This window comes from Charadrius vociferus, unplaced genomic scaffold, assembly GCF_000708025.1.
Source record: "Charadrius vociferus isolate BGI_N301 unplaced genomic scaffold, ASM70802v2 scaffold539, whole genome shotgun sequence".
Lineage (NCBI taxonomy): Eukaryota > Metazoa > Chordata > Aves > Charadriiformes > Charadriidae > Charadrius > Charadrius vociferus.
Window position 1 is genome coordinate 30,404 of NW_009650192.1, and position 16,050 is coordinate 46,453.

At 39.1% G+C, this 16,050-nt stretch overlaps 1 protein-coding gene across 1 annotated transcript in view; it reads right to left on the reverse strand.

Moving 5' to 3' along the window:
* Positions 1-2,656: 2,656 nt before the first annotated feature.
* ARFGEF1 (ADP-ribosylation factor guanine nucleotide-exchange factor 1 (brefeldin A-inhibited)) overlaps positions 2,657-16,050 on the reverse strand; it is a gene marked incomplete at its 5' end in the record, with an annotated part of 67,793 nt that continues 54,399 nt past the window's right edge. Inside the window, 8 exons of the mRNA XM_009892951.1 lie at positions 2,657-3,457; positions 4,185-4,302; positions 5,241-5,379; positions 6,321-6,489; positions 6,865-7,004; positions 7,869-7,998; positions 10,321-10,390; positions 15,843-15,981. Of these exons, the coding sequence (XP_009891253.1) occupies positions 3,293-3,457; positions 4,185-4,302; positions 5,241-5,379; positions 6,321-6,489; positions 6,865-7,004; positions 7,869-7,998; positions 10,321-10,390; positions 15,843-15,981 (1,070 nt within the window). The remainder of the gene's footprint in view (positions 3,458-4,184; positions 4,303-5,240; positions 5,380-6,320; positions 6,490-6,864; positions 7,005-7,868; positions 7,999-10,320; positions 10,391-15,842; positions 15,982-16,050) is intronic.

Consider the following 16,050-nt stretch of genomic DNA (forward strand, 5'->3'; position numbering starts at 1 on the left):
TGTGTGTGTGTGTGAACTTGATATTAAATCAAAGTTAATTTTTAGCTTTGTTTATAGCCAGACTCCAAAACTGTCTGGAAAGAGAGTAACCCAACAGCAGAGGTGCACTTTAAGCTTTTAACAAAAGAGTAAATAACTTGGTGAAGGGCATTTGCATTTCATACATGTCCTGCATGAAAGCTCAGCAAATGGTTTCATGGGAAAATGACTGTTGGCAGTTTGTTATATCCCCTAACCTGTTATGTGCTGGAAATACAGATACCGCTGCATATATTTAATTTATGGTTCCGATTTAAGAGTTAATAAATTATTTTGTTACTAAAAATGTGAAAGCAGACTTCAGTTTTCTTAATTTATCATTTGCTTCAGCTTACGTTTACTCATGAACAAACTTGAATGTTAAGGTTGTCTTCAAGGAAGCAGGAGAAACACATGGAGAAGTTGTTGAATAAAAGACAGAGCTTTAGCAAGAAGGATGTTTAGATGGAAGCAAGATTTTAGGAGTTCAGTGAACTGAGCCATCAAGGTGAAGCAGCTTTCCTCTTGGTTAGGAATTCCTAGCCAGAGGCCAAAGCTTGACCAGCAGGGAAAAACAAATGATGAAACAGAAACAACTTGTAAAAATGTCTTTATTTTTTTACTCAAATGCTGCTTTGAAGCTTCTGTCTACCTGCTTGAAGGCCACAGCACCAGCTGACAGCAGGTAATGCTGAGGTACCTCTCTCAGCAACCATCTCCTCTCTTGAGCTTAGCTTTTTCATGGCTCCAGCCTGTTCCTTCCCAGAGAGGGAGTGCCAAATCAGGATTTTGAGCTTTTGGCTCATCAGCTCAAAGGCTTATCATGTTCATCAGTTTGGGGATGACAGCAGTGGCCAGTAAGAAATGCAGGGGGCTTAGTGCAAGCCGTGACCCAGGCTACAGCACGTAGCACAAGCCTGATGGCTGCTCAATTCTGCACTTCCCAGAGGCAGGAATCCCCAAATAATTTGAAGCAACTAAGGTGAATTTTTTTTTTTTACATCACAGTTATGACCCCACCACAGAGTCTCTCGTGCTACAAGTCGAACATGAGACCCAGAGTAGAGCTAGTGCAGTTCTGGCATTACAGGAACTAGAGAGAGGTACAGACAGAGTAATGATGATACAGGAGTCCAATGGGCCAAGACTAAACAGCTGTTGGGCCTCTTCCACCTCAGCAATAAATAAGGTATGGCATGAGAAGGTCATGCTGTAAAAAAAGTCATTGCTAAATTTGAGTATGCAACAGAATGAAGCAATAAGGTTTCATTCTCCCCTTTCCAACCTTGATAAATGCAACTTGGTTTTGCTCCACCCCAATTAACATTATGAGAAAGCTCTGAGTTACAGGTCATGCCTTTTAATTCCCTTCACTGGCTTTTCCATAGCTATTTCATTGAACTGCTTACCTTATTTTTGGAGCCTGCTGTAAATGGCTGCATTTTGCTCGCCTCCCAGTTCACTGGGGAGAGGCGCGTTCCTTCACCCCAGAGATGAGGCTCCCTCATCCACTTCCTCAGTCTTCATGCTTCTCTCCTTTGCTAGTCCTGAGTTTCAGGGGAACACACTGGAAGGAAAACAATTCCATTCCCACTTTTACTTACAAAACCAGAGACGCTGACAAGGCTGGTGCATTCCCAGTCAGCAGTCAGACGCACTGTAATCCCAGCCTTTCCCTTCCATCCACCCTCATTCCATAGTCTGTTGCATATTAATGTTTTAATTCCCTGAAAGCAAAATGCAGTATTTGAGTTTCTATCTGTGGAGCTATTTGACTACTCCACCTACAAGCAGGTTTTTTCTTCCTTTTTTTCTTTAAGCTTACGATTGTTTTTCACCCTCCTATTTGGCTATCAGTGAGAAGACACATCCTAGTCAATCCAAAGGCACTGAGCAGGCCGGGGTTTGTTCCTTTGAAATGAGAGCATGAGAGGCAAAAGCAACTGCAAAACAAGTAGCTGTGGATTAGACTGGTTTTGATTGCACTGGTGAAAGAGTTCAAAAACTTTATTGACCTATAACCTGATTAGAATATGCCAGATGAGAACCAAATATTGTACAGAAAGTTGTACAGAATTTTTTTACATAGAAAACTTTACATATCTGTACCATATACATTTTGTCCATCTGAAAAAAATTTCTACATCCATTGTAATACAGAATGCTTGACAATCTCATCTTTCAACCATCAGAGCACAATTCACAGTATGAATACATTTCCAATAAATTTAACCATCCCCAAACCATGCCAGATTTGTTACTTGAATATATTCAACATTAAATTCTGTACATAAGAGTGAAATCTACATCAAACAAAAAAAACATGTGACAGCAGACACAACCTAGACTTGTTTGCAGTGATTCAAGTTCCAGTCCTCGAAGGATCATCATTTCAATGGCTCGTTATATTTAAAAGCCCTAAAACAAGTATATTACAGGTAGTTAGGTCAGTCCTGATATTTCTACCTCTGTTCTCGCCAAGTCAGCAACACTAACTTCTGGGCTACAATGAAACGGGAAAAAAAAAAGGAAAGAAAAGAAAAGAAAAAAATCGCAACCCTCAAAAAAATAAACCCAAACTTCTAGTGCATTTGGTAAACAATGAAGTGTTATGGGTTTTCAGCAAATCAAGAATACAGAAATAAAACAATTCAGGAAGAACTGTATAGTGTTAAAGAGTTTATATTACAGACCTGCATCTCTGTACATTTTTCACAGAAGGATGATTACCAATGTCTCAGACAGTCTGAGTGTGCAAAAATCTTAGAATAAGAATATCAGACATAGTTGCTAAATATCTTTTACCATGAACAATAATCTCCATTTTCTTTTCACTATAAACATTTTATCCTTCAAAATACAGCTCTCCTGAGTTGTACTTCTCGCAGAAGCTCAAACCTTTACATATATAGTTCTTTGGGTACAGGTTACTTTCACGCCCGCCATAAACATCTGTTGCTATACTGCTGTCTAGGACAGGAAAGGGTATTGCAGCCCACGCTGACAAGAGGACTGTGCTAAAAACTGGCTCTGTGCTCAGCACGAGCCGGGTAAGAGAAACCGACAGAGATAATCCATCAGGAAATAAAGGGACTGGAGTGTTGCAAGCCTTAATTACAGTTGTAAGCATCTGTACCGTTAACCCTTGGATACACACTGCCATACAAAGAAACCATTTTTATGGATATCCAGACAGAATGGCTCAGCTACCTGGTCCTTTTATTTAGCTGAGGAATAGAAACTTTTAAACGGAGCAATACTCAGTCACTATCTGCTACTGCTTGCTTATTCCAGCCTCTTGTTCTGGCGGTTGGGATATTTGGAACACCACACCGATCCGCAGGAAAAACCTTCGCAGAACAGCTCGAAGTTCAGGAATAAGGTCAAACTGCATAATTTCACACAGCAGAGGATAGTAGAACGAGGCGTGAGCCTTGAACTGAGGAGAAAGCAAATGGAAGAAATTAGCCTATTATGCACCAATACACCTCAGAAAGCATGTTGCAAGTAAGTGAAGAATTTTAAATACTCTCCCAAGTCAAGGTGAGAAACCCACAAAATGACAAGCAGAGACATCTTCATAACCGAAGCTGGCGGTGTTAGAATAAGGCTAAGCCAGCTGTGAGGTACACCGACAGATGCTCACTAGCTACACACAGCTCCTTGCTAATGCTTATTCTTCAAGAGGAAGATTTTTTTTCTTTTTTTCTTTTTTTTTTTTTTTTTGTAGCTGGCCCCTTTCACTTAATATTTCAGCCAGAAATAGAGGGAGATCTAAATATGGATTTATTTACTGCAGAATTGCTTTGGAGAAGGTGAAGGTGATGTACATGTAGCACCGGAAGCAGAAACAGGAGTTATTTCTTTGAATAAAATATCAGCCACTAATCCTCTTCCTCAGCAGGAGAGGGGTAAAAGCAACTTAACACACACTTCTACAGGATTTTAGCACCTTAAATTTTCTCAGACACATTTTATTTTATCACTCACTGCACCCTCAGTCTGTATTACTCTTGTCAGTATCTGTCAAGTGCAGTTTCAATCTACATTCCCTCAACAAAGAGTGTCTACAGAGCAGCAGGAGCTTTTGAAGTCAGGCATACTGGTCTGGAACTAATTCTTACCTGTAAAGGCTGTCTTAAATACTATTCCAAACAGTTACTTACCCTTTCATCACTTATCTTCAGGACTTTAGTCAAAAATAAGAGTAAGAGATTAGTCCAGGCTTCCCGATGACTTTCTGATGTCAGAGTGAGGAAATAACTCAGAGCCTCACTGCAGACACTAGAGAGAAAAGACAAAAAACCCTAGTAACTAACATTTTCTTTTCAGCTCTGCTGCAGAGAGGGAGCTTTGGCTTTGCAACTATACCAGTGTAGAGCCCTGGTGCAGAACAGCATCGTTTTATGGAAGCTACGGTAAGCCTGATTAGTAACAGAAAGCAGTAATTTTTGTTCAACTCAAAACCAAAGTCCTAGGACTTCAGCATTAATCACGCTGCCAGAACATGATCGCGCTGTCTGTGCATATATTTACAATGTATCAAGTGCTCTTTGAGAGGTATTAAAATGCAGGTGACAAAATGATACAGAGACTTTAGAAATGGATCTCATGCTGACGTAACCAGGTAGTTTTCAGCTTTGCTCCTTGGTCTGTAAACCTTAAAATCCTTTCACTGTGTTACTGCCATGGCTTTAAGCCCTCTGTTGCTTGGAACAACTTTGTAAACTAAAAACATTCAGGTGAACCTCAGTATTCACAGTAATGAATAACCAAAAAGTGAAAAACTTCTGTATGCTCATAAGCTCCTCAAGCCCGGGGCTCGTTTCTGCAGATAAGAACAGACAGCATCGGTTCCCGAAAACATCAGAGGTTATTGAAAGAAAAAAGCAGGGTTTAGGTGATAGTTGCTTTACCTTTTAAAGAGGAGTGATAACAATCCCCCACCTACCCACATGCTACAAAAAACCCAAAGGTGACAAAACCTTTGTTCTCTCCCGCAAAACATGTAATGAGAACAAAAAGCAGAAGCAGCATTAGTAGCTGGAGGTACAGCACTCTCCAAACAGCGTAAAAACTCCCACTATTAGCTGTGACCACCACCATACTGTGTTAGCTCTAGGAAGTTTACTGCAAGCAGAGGAGGTCTATCCTTCAAAATAAAAATAAACATTCTTTAACACCAGAAACGACATCAGCAGGTTCAGCTACATGGACCTTACTTGAGTAGTCTTTGCTGGACTTCCTCCCATGCACTGGTACGGCTTTCATCCATGTACATACGGAACAGAATGCGCAACCCACAGGCAAGGCTACTCGTCTCCTGTTTCAGAAGATTGGGCTTTGATTTGCCTTTGAAACCTAGAGAAATGCCAAGCGTACATTTAGATTTCTGTTTCATCTGACATTTTTCCTTACAGACCCCCACTTCTCCTTCTAAGCATCTTCTGCACGTAGACAGTTAGAAGAATGACCTTATGCAATTAATTTCTCACAACATTTAGTACAATGGAGTACTGCTAAAAATTAACCTCTGTATATATATGCATGTCAGAATTGTGTTTGGCATCCATTTTTAGATAAACTTCCAAGTAGACGTGAAACCTGGGTGTGTGATAAAAGGGCATTCTAACCACTTCAACAACGGACCATTTTGCCACAATCCTGCACCTATAGCGTTTACCGGTTTATTGCTTGTTTTTCATAAAAATGTCTACAATACTGTTTCCAAAGTTGTTACTGCATAATTAAACTCAGTTTGCCACTGGAGGTCCACACTAGCAAAAAGCATACCCATAAATGTTAGTACCACCTCACTCAAGGTGAATTGGTTCTGTGTATGCATACATCAACACACAAAACAGACTGCAGCCTCTTCACAGTATGCATTCACCATTAAAAATATTAATACAGGAACAGATTAAACACAATGCTACAAAGAGTGTATTTTCCATCTGTTTCAGAAAATGACATACATTTCACTCATACGCTGGTAGGTAAAACCACTCCCCTAACAAGTGTTGGGGTTTTGTGCCTGCAACTTCCAATCACGGACTCAGACCTACAGCCAGGGACCAGCTCGGCCGCCCTAACACCGTGAAACCTTAAATTTTAGGAACTCGAAAAGATATTTGCACCTGCACAGATGAGGTCTCCTCCCCTTAGGGATTCTAGGGTTATAAAGTTACAGCCCGATACTCAATTTTACACTCACCATCAAAGTACTTCTGACCTATTTTTGGGTCAATTCAAAGCACAGTAATACATTCTCGCAAAATATTTCTCCAAGGTGACTAACTCACCAGCTTTCCAGAGAGCAGTTCTTTGTTCATTGTTTGAATTAAATGCTTTAGCAAATCTGTGAGATTCCAGCAGACAATCGAGAAGTTTGAAAAGCTGCTGTGATGTTAGAAAACGATACATCCCTTGATCTTGTGTATCCACATGGACATCGAAGTCTACTGCATCCCTCTATTAAAAAAAAAAAAAGAAAAAGAAAAAAAAGAGATTTCAAGTAAAGATTCACAATTTTCTTCTTTGAGTTCCTGCAATAACTCAATCCTACCCCGTTTCCATCTGTATTTAAACTTAAAACTGTATTAAAAGTTGTATCCACATCCCAGTTACATAGACCCCTTTGAACAATACATGTTTTAATCTCCACAGCGTGCTGCCCTGGCACAGCAAATGCAATTTAATGCAAGATGTAAAACATCTCAAGAGTGTGCTAGAAGTTCTCAAGCGCTTCTAAAAATTGTAGATTAGAAGATGTTACAGGACTTTATGAAATTTTACCCACTAGAGAAAAAGCTGTTAAGAAGACAGATACCTGGCAGGTCTACTTACTTGTGCTGCTGCTAGATTCTCTGCATCCTCTTTTTTGCTAGTTGCTGGGAAGAACACAATATTGTCGATAGTCTGAATGAGTTCCAGTTGTACAACACATTTGATCAAAAGGGCAGCAAACAACTTCTGTTCTGGAAATTCTTTAAAAGGAAAGAAAAAGAAAATTGCTCGTTAACTAAAGAACTGCACTGTTTTTTTTCTTTTTTGAGCTATTTCGAGGGTAAGCTGAATAACAGCTTAACTTCAAGCACATTCATAAACCAAACCTGGAATCCACTCATCTGAGTTACTCTTCTAAAACCAGGACTGATCGCCATGTTAACAACTGGCAGGTTTAAAAAACTACTTCCTAACTTTAAAGTTACCTGCCATATATTGGACTAATATTCAATGTTACCCAAAAATCATCAAAATTAGTGACCTCGTTGCTAGCATCAGTGCAACGGCAAGAACCCGAGGCTGAGACTGCCCACAGGCAGAGGAAGCTCAGGGGAGCACAGGTATCACTGATGCCTGTTTGTACTTGGGGCGAGTACTAAATACCACCAGACATGAGCATTTGAAGCACCAACACCTAACTCTGCACAAGGATCTTAAGGGTTTGATATACTCTTTTCAAATCAGTCTAAATACACTTTTTTTTTTTTCCCCCCAGCTATTGCTTCTGTTGCATTCTGCACAGAAAGGACTTTGCTCTTAAGAAAAAAATTTACTCATTTACACAGCATTATAAGGAGAGTACTACTATTAATATTTTGCTTTGCGTAAAAAGCCTGCAAGTTAGCAGCTGAACTCCAGATTTTTAAAGCACAGGTGAAAAATGGGGACCCACAAGAGTCCTACAGAATTCTGTCATACTACATGGAGACAAAAATGTAACCAATGCAACTTTCTTCACATCATGGTTCTGAAGTTATAGCTGGGGGTATGACTAAAGATATCGAATATCTGCTAAATACAACACTTAACAGATAGAAAACGCCAAATCACTACAAAACACGCACTTGCTGTTGGCCTGCTTTTACTCATTTCTTCACCTACTGTGGACCCTGTGCTGGGTTGATATGGACGTCCATCTGAAGGTCTAGGCTGAATAGAATCATGAATATCTACTGACTTCTGTGAGATTGTATCCTGAAAAGAAAGCAAAAAAAAAATAATAAAATTAACTTACAGAAAACTTCCGCAAGCTAATCGCCAATAGTGTTGTGCTCTTCATAGCGTAAGACATTTGCTGTCTCAACACTGCACTTTTTCACTCACTTTAGTTACATTTGCTATTAGCATTCAAGAAAGAAGTACTAAAAGGGTGACCTACTAAGAAAGAATTGAAAATTTAACAAGCAACACATACTTAATTACACAGCAAAGTCAACGAGTAGTATTTTGCACATAGGGTTTTTTTATGCCATCCAAGCATTTATCATGGCAGCCAACAGTTAGTCTGACTTTTACCAGATCACATGTATGAGGTTTGCTGCAAGGTTCCGATACCGGGAAAGGCAGTATCTACCTTCATCTACAATAAAACCCTCGAACGGCTTCTGTCAGAATTTGTATTCCTTTTATAATGGGTGGAAATGTGAACACACAGCTCTTAAATGACAAGTTCAAACAATATAAGGTATCATCAAACTTTACTTACCTTTACTCCCTTGAATGTTCTGAATTTTAAGCTCCTACTAACACCTTTGTAGGTGCTACAGGAATTTACCAACGTAAAATGATGGAGGAGGGGACAATATATGCGTATCAAGAAAATGCTCTAATTTAAAATCCTTTTGCCAGAGAGCTGCTTCAGCAGACTTCTGCAATATGCTCTCATTCTCCATGTTGTATCATGTTACCTGGTGAGCTAGAACTCAATGATTTTGGAAGATGAATTGTTGGGGTTTTGTTTTGTTTTATTTTTTAATAAGTATTTTCCTTCTTCACTAGTTGAATGTTAAGTATTAAAATCAATGAAAACCTATTGGTTTCACTTCAGGAAGCATTCACTGAAAGAGGGAAATGTAATTAATAACAAAATATGTTATCATTAACTGCAAAGCAGTTATATGTAGTGATTGCTGTCCCTTTCAATAACCCAGCATTTCTATTGGCATTTGTTCCATAAGTGCCACTGGAAACAACACATTAATTCCCTGCATTGTGCTGTTAGCAAGATTTAAATCTACACAGACAGGTTCTATAAAGAACATATCAACTTCTCATATCAGTAAACAACCAAGGTTATCATCTCTATTAAGTATAAAAATACTTTTAATAGCTATTACGGCTATAGATAGTAGAACGCTTCATTATATTTGAACTACCTGCAGAAAAACTGATGGAAATATCCAAAGCCTGCACAAATTCTATCCTACCAAAAGAGAGGATCCAAAATATATCTCCTTTAACACTATTTATTATGCAAGCTTTGTTAATTTTGAAGTTGTAAAGTGTCTTTTTTTTACACCGAAGACAAAAAAGATTTTTGAAAACATTCACGTTAAACTATTTCAAAAAGATCTTTCAATTGATTCATGACTAAGACATTTAATATATTTGCTGGTTTTGCATGCTATTATATTTGACACAAATGGATCAAAACCATAGCCAACGTTTAGATCAAACGTTTTATACATCAAACCACTACAAATGAGTCAGGATGTAAGCAAGCACATTCAGTCACGCAGATGTAAAATAACTGTATAATGAGAACTGGCCATCACAAACATTTACACTCTGCTGTAAGTAAATTATGTTAACACTCCATAAAGATAAACAGAGGGAGTCGGTCTCTCTTCGTAGAACTCATTTGGGACCATATCCTTGAACAATTTTTATTAAATGCTTCATTAATCTATAAAGAACTTCATGCAGCAATCTTGTGAGAATGTTCAAAAGCTAAACTAAAGTAGCTATAGGGCTGCCACTTGGAAGCAAATCTAAATTTTACATCAGTTTAGTCAATCAGAGCTAAGAAATCTGATGTTTATACAGATTTTTCTATTTTAAAACACCCATGTTTAAGTTCTTATTACCAGAGAAAATCTGAAGGAAAAAAGTCAATCTAATTGGCAATCTTTCCATCTCCAGCATTTTCTCATCATGCCAATATATCCAAGAGAATATTGAGCAAAATGAAACAAAAACCACACCCCAGACCAGAAAAAACCCAACCCCTAAATATAGTATTACAGAGACCTGACACAGGACATGACCTAAAATGTACGCAGATAATGACCTACAGATAACTTCTGGAAGCTAACTTTGCTGCAAACAAATACATACTTCTCTTTCTCAATTAATTCTTTGCCATTTTTAAGCATTAAATAGCACTTTCTCTGGAAAAAAAACTTTTTCAAGTATATCAAAATTGAAAAATGGGTTTAAACTAAGTATACTTTTCACTTATTCTACATCACAACGCATTCGTACCAAACTCTTGCAAGCCTTTAAAGCATTGCTTACCAGTTTTTCTTTTGCATCAGAGGGAGATCCAGAGCCAAACTCCCCACTGACTGGTCGCCAAGTCAGCAGCCTTGAAAACACAAAACCAGTATCAAATTTAGTAAGTTTGAAATACAAATCGGGACCAACAAGCTAAAGACTCCACTTCAGTATGGTGGGGTCTTTGTTTTAATTTAAATTAATGGAAGCCAAACATAGAAAGTCAGCTATAGATACTTCCATAAATTATTAAACCGATTTCAGTTTTAAGTATACATTTTATTACTTCACACATACTGAAAAATTTAAGTATTGTGTATTTTGAACTTTTGCCTTGGACGGACAACCGGATTATGTGGAGGTGGATTAATTTTTCTCAGAAATATTGGATTTGGCTTTAGGCAGTGCTCTAGTGCCATTAATGGGCCTTGTTCTCTCAACCTGCCTTAAGCTTTATCTGGAATAAGGAATGAATCTACCCCAGGACAAATCAGCATCAATGTCTGGAGATGTTTTGCATTCTATGTTTGGGATATGTTCCAGCATTGCGATTCTATTTCCACGTAGGATTCAACACTTCCACTTAGGAATTCACTGCCGTTATGAGGTACCAAGTCACTGACAATACTGATCTCTTCCCTGTGGTTTTCCTGTAGCATGCTGCTGTCTTGAGGATCTTCATCTTAGGCACTGAAAAATTTCTACATTAACTGTAACTTATTCAGGCTGTCTGTGCCTGCGACGAATTGAGGGAAACTGGATTAAATAACTTAAGTGGTCCCATTATCTCTTGTTCTACTACATCTATTGCTACGAAGTAAGATTAAAGTTTTTTGTTATCGTTAAGATCTCAAACTACTTAGCCTCAATCTGTGTGAGGCAATGCTTGATGGACATTTGTGTCTGCATATCCTAGATGAGATCCTTCCTTGTTAAGGATCCTAAATTAACATATTGCTGATCCTAAATTAACATATTGCTGATCTCCATACAGCTGAAGACCATATAACTAAAAAGACAAATCAGAGATAAGATCAAATCTCAAGGCACAAACAAGACAACAAATAAAGCAGAGCAGAGAACCAAATTGATTCTTGAAAGCTACCAGGACACAAATTGCAGATTATTCTGGATTAGAGGTTGTTAAATTCCGTGTAATTTATTTTGGGCTAGAAAGTCTTAAACTTCCATCTGCCAAAGGAGGTACTGGAATAATGAGCCATTAAGAGCCACCACAGGCCAGATCATCACAATTTGTGTAAGGAACCAGTTCTAATTCTTGAAATTCCCGAGGACAAGAGGGCATTCACCCTGGCTTTCTCAGCACCAGCGAGCGAAGACTTGCTCTCAGGAAACTTCAGATAATTTCAATTAGAAAAATTATAAACAGAATAGAAATTAAATAAAAAGAAGAATCAAAGAATCCTGGTCTAGTGGGAGGTCTATGGCAGGGGTGTTGGAACTCGATGACTTCAAGGTCCTTTCCAACCTAAACCATTCTATGATTCTATGAAAGAAACTAGTAGAATGGGCTAACGTAGTATGGGCTGGATTAGGAAACAGTGAGGTGGACTGAAAACTGGCCGAACAGCCAAGCCACGAGGGCAGAGATCAGAGGCATAAAGTCTAGCTGGAGGCCAGTAACTAGTGGTGTACCCCAGGGGTCAATACTAGGTCCAATTCTGTTCAACATCTTCATTAATGATCTGGATGATGGGCCAGAGTGGACTGTCAGCAATTTTGCTGATAACACAAAACTGGAAGGAGTGGCTGACACACCACAGGGTCATTCTGCGACCCGAAATGGGCTGACGGGAACCTCATGCAGTTCAACAAGGGGAAGCACAAAGTTCTTCACCTAGAGAAGAACGACCCCATGAACCAGTACATGCTGGGGACCACCCAGCTGGAAAGCAGCCTGGCAGAAAAGGCCCTGGGGGTCTTGGTGGACACCAGGTTAGACATGTTATGTGCCCTTGCTAAAAAGAAAGCAAATGGTAATCTGGGCTGCATCAGGAGAGTTGCCAGCAGGTGGATGGAGGTGATCCGGCCCCTCTACGCAGCACTGTGTCCAGTCCTGGGCTCCTCATTACGAGAGACATGGAGAGAGTCCAGCAAAAGGCCACAAAGATGGTGTACCCCAGGAGTCAATACTAGGTCCAATTCTGTTCAACATCTTCATTAATGATCTGGATGATGGGCCAGAGTGGACTGTCAGCAATTTTGCTGATAACACAAAACTGGAAGGAGTGGCTGACACACCACAGGGTCATTCTGCGACCCGAAATGGGCTGACGGGAACCTCATGCAGTTCAACAAGGGGAAGCACAAAGTTCTTCACCTAGAGAAGAACGACCCCATGAACCAGTACATGCTGGGGACCACCCAGCTGGAAAGCAGCCTGGCAGAAAAGGCCCTGGGGGTCTTGGTGGACACCAGGTTAGACATGTTATGTGCCCTTGCTAAAAAGAAAGCAAATGGTAATCTGGGCTGCATCAGGAGAGTTGCCAGCAGGTGGATGGAGGTGATCCGGCCCCTCTACGCAGCACTGTGTCCAGTCCTGGGCTCCTCATTACGAGAGACATGGAGAGAGTCCAGCAAAAGGCCACAAAGACAATAAGGGACTCAGCATCTCTCCTTTGAGGAAAGGCTGAGAGAGCCGGGACTGTTCAGCCTGGAGAAGAGAAAGCTCAGGGGGATCTCATCAATGTATATAAACACTTGAAGGGAGGATGCAAAGAGGACAGTCAGGCTCTTTTCAGTGGTGCCCAGTGACAGGACCAGAGGCAACAGGCACAAACTGAAATACAGGAGGTTCCCTCTCAACATCAAGAGACACTTTTTCACTGTGGGGGTGACTGAGCATTGGCACAGGTTGCCAAGGGGGGCTGTGGAGTATCCCTCCTTGGTGATATTCAAAAGCCAGGACATGGTCTTGGGGAAACTGCTCTGGGTGGTCATGCTTCAGCAGCGGGGTTGGACAGACAACCTCCAGAGTCCCTTCCAACCTCAGCCATTCTGTGTGATTCTGCGTTAGCATCTTCCGCTATCAACACCTCAATGATTTTGTGAAAGCTTGGCAGGAGTACAGTTTGGGCTTTTCTAGCAAGTAATCCTTGCTGAAATTGGTATCTCAGTAAATATTCTAGTACTAAGTTCTCCAAACAAAGAAATAATATGATCGCCTCTCTTGGCAAAAAGGTAACTTGCCAAGAACCAGCAGAGGCTAGTACTGCAACTAAGAACTCCTGCAGCCAATGCTGCAACTCTTATTGAAGAAGTACATTACACAATACCTGGAATATGTTTTATACGAATGCTAAAAAAGAACAGATGTAATCTTACCTGATCAGATTAATAAAAACCTCTGCCAGAAGATATTTTACACTCCAGAGATTCACAGCATCTGACTATTTCAAGACAATTAGCAATAAAGCACTTGCCCATAAAACTTTCATATATACCACTATGTGATTTATCTCTGCCTTCATTTCAACGTTGACTACTGTGTTACTTCCAGAGACAGGAAATGAAAAGTAAAAGGAGCATTTGCCTTTCTCTCTAAGTACTGGCACAGCCTTCACAACAAGCTGGGTATTAAAACTGTTTGACTGGATAGTAAAAAAAAAAATAATTAAGGCTGTGAGGGCAGGAAAAGCTCTACTGCAAATGTACAGCTCATAGAGGGACTAAGAAATACAAATATGAAATGCCAGTCAAATCAGGAGTCACAGAAAAAGAATCAGATCCCATAAAAAGCAAGGAAAAAAAGAAGGAGCTGTACAGAAGGACAAAGAAGTATCCTCCTAGGTCTCAGAAACAGAAGGAAAGAAAATGAGTAAAAAGTCTTTAAAAATATGAACGAGTACCTGTATATTGTTATCGTATTTTTTTCTTACCCATCTAAAAAGCTTCAGCTTTAATCAAATATGCTCAAAGCGAAGAGACTGTTTTGAGCAGTTTTATGTCACCCAACAATTTTTTTGGAAAAGAGCAGGCATACTTTCACCATAGGAAAGGCGACTGACTACATATGCTCAAGGGATTACTCATGTATAAAATCCAAGTAAGATTTGCTTTACCCTGCAAACCTCCCATAACTGCAACGAGGAATAATACAATGAAGTTCTCAAAGAAGACACAGAAAAATTAAAAAAGGAGATGGGAAGTAAAGAATGGAAATCTATGGAAGAAGTCCTAGGAAAAATAACCCATTTGAAAAGCAGAAGTGCCGTAAACATCAAAGGGAATAACGCACGTATTTCAAATCAGATATGGCTAAAGGCAACAAGAGTATTTTGAACGTGTCAAAATGCTGCTCTAGAAGGGTCTCTAGTATTCGGCTATAAGAATATCCAGAAACCTAAGTTTTGACCATATGTGGAAACCAAAGCAAATGTTCTGCTAGTAAGTATTCACTTCAAAATCTTTCCAAGTATAGAGCATAGTAAATTACAGCTAATTCAATTGGATTTTTACATCCAGAGAGTTGGTTGCAAATTTTATTTTTGGTAGTTATCAAAATGCAAAAAAATTATCTTGCTAGCTCATAGATATTTCAGCTTTATTCCAGTATTATTTTTGGATGCAATTAATTCACACCAACTCACAGAGAAAAGTGGGTGAGGTAGTGACAGAGGGATTAACTTTTAAGCATGAATGAAGCTCTGTTACAGCGCTATCTGACACATAACTCTAAAAGTAAGGAAAGACTGATGTGCAGAAAGTTCCCTTTTGCTTCATTTTTCTTCAGGTCTGAACTAGGTGGCACCCAGAAGCAAACGCTATGAACTAGTTGACAGACAGGATAATTAGTAATACAACAGTTCAACATTAAGACTGTCAGATTTGAAGACAAGTAGTGTTTCACCTCCGTGTTGGTAGGATAGGGGAAAAAAAATTTGGTATATTTGGTATAATGCTGGATGCGATTCCTTGTTATTCTGCTCTATGATGTATAGGTATAACATACTACTGAGAATAATACAGCCTTGCTCCAAGAAACTTCACGTAGACTTATAACATGATGGAAAAGACAGTTACCAAATATGCAAGGTAATTTTCATAAAAAGATTAGGATTCATAGAAACACATGATGGAAGTTAACCATCAACCACAGAGACTTAAATCTGTATGACAGTTGCAGTATTTCAGTATTTTGCAGAAAAAGCTTCACACGTAATTGCAAATTGTGAAGTCTGCCTATCAATAGCATTCCTCTATTACAAAAAGACAATTACCAAAAAAGCAGATAGAACTTCTCAAAAAATCCAAAATTTAAAAATTGAATCAAGTTGCAGTTTTGGGTTAGCCTTTTTTATGTCCCATACGGTACTTCTAGTTTTTAATAGTTTATCATTTACAACACAGAAGTAGTACATCTAGCACCTAGTTCATCATTACGTTCCAAGAAAGTTTGCTTCTATTTAGTCCACACATAACAGCTTTTTGTTCACCCCACCCATTAGATATCTAACAGTTTGAAATCAGTAAGTCATATAAGCTAAACTATTTTACAAAGTTTAAATATTAAGTCATCTTACGCATGAGGGATTGTAGTTTTGAAAATATCCAGCATACAAGTACAAGTTTTATCCCAGATTTCTAGGGTAAACTTTTCACCATTTAGGATGACAACATTCTCCAAACAGTTTGTACCAGACCGTGCCAGTTGTTCATTGTCTGGAAAAGACAAACAGTGCATTTGTTTATTCACATTCAACATAGAAAAATGTTAACATTGTTTAACAT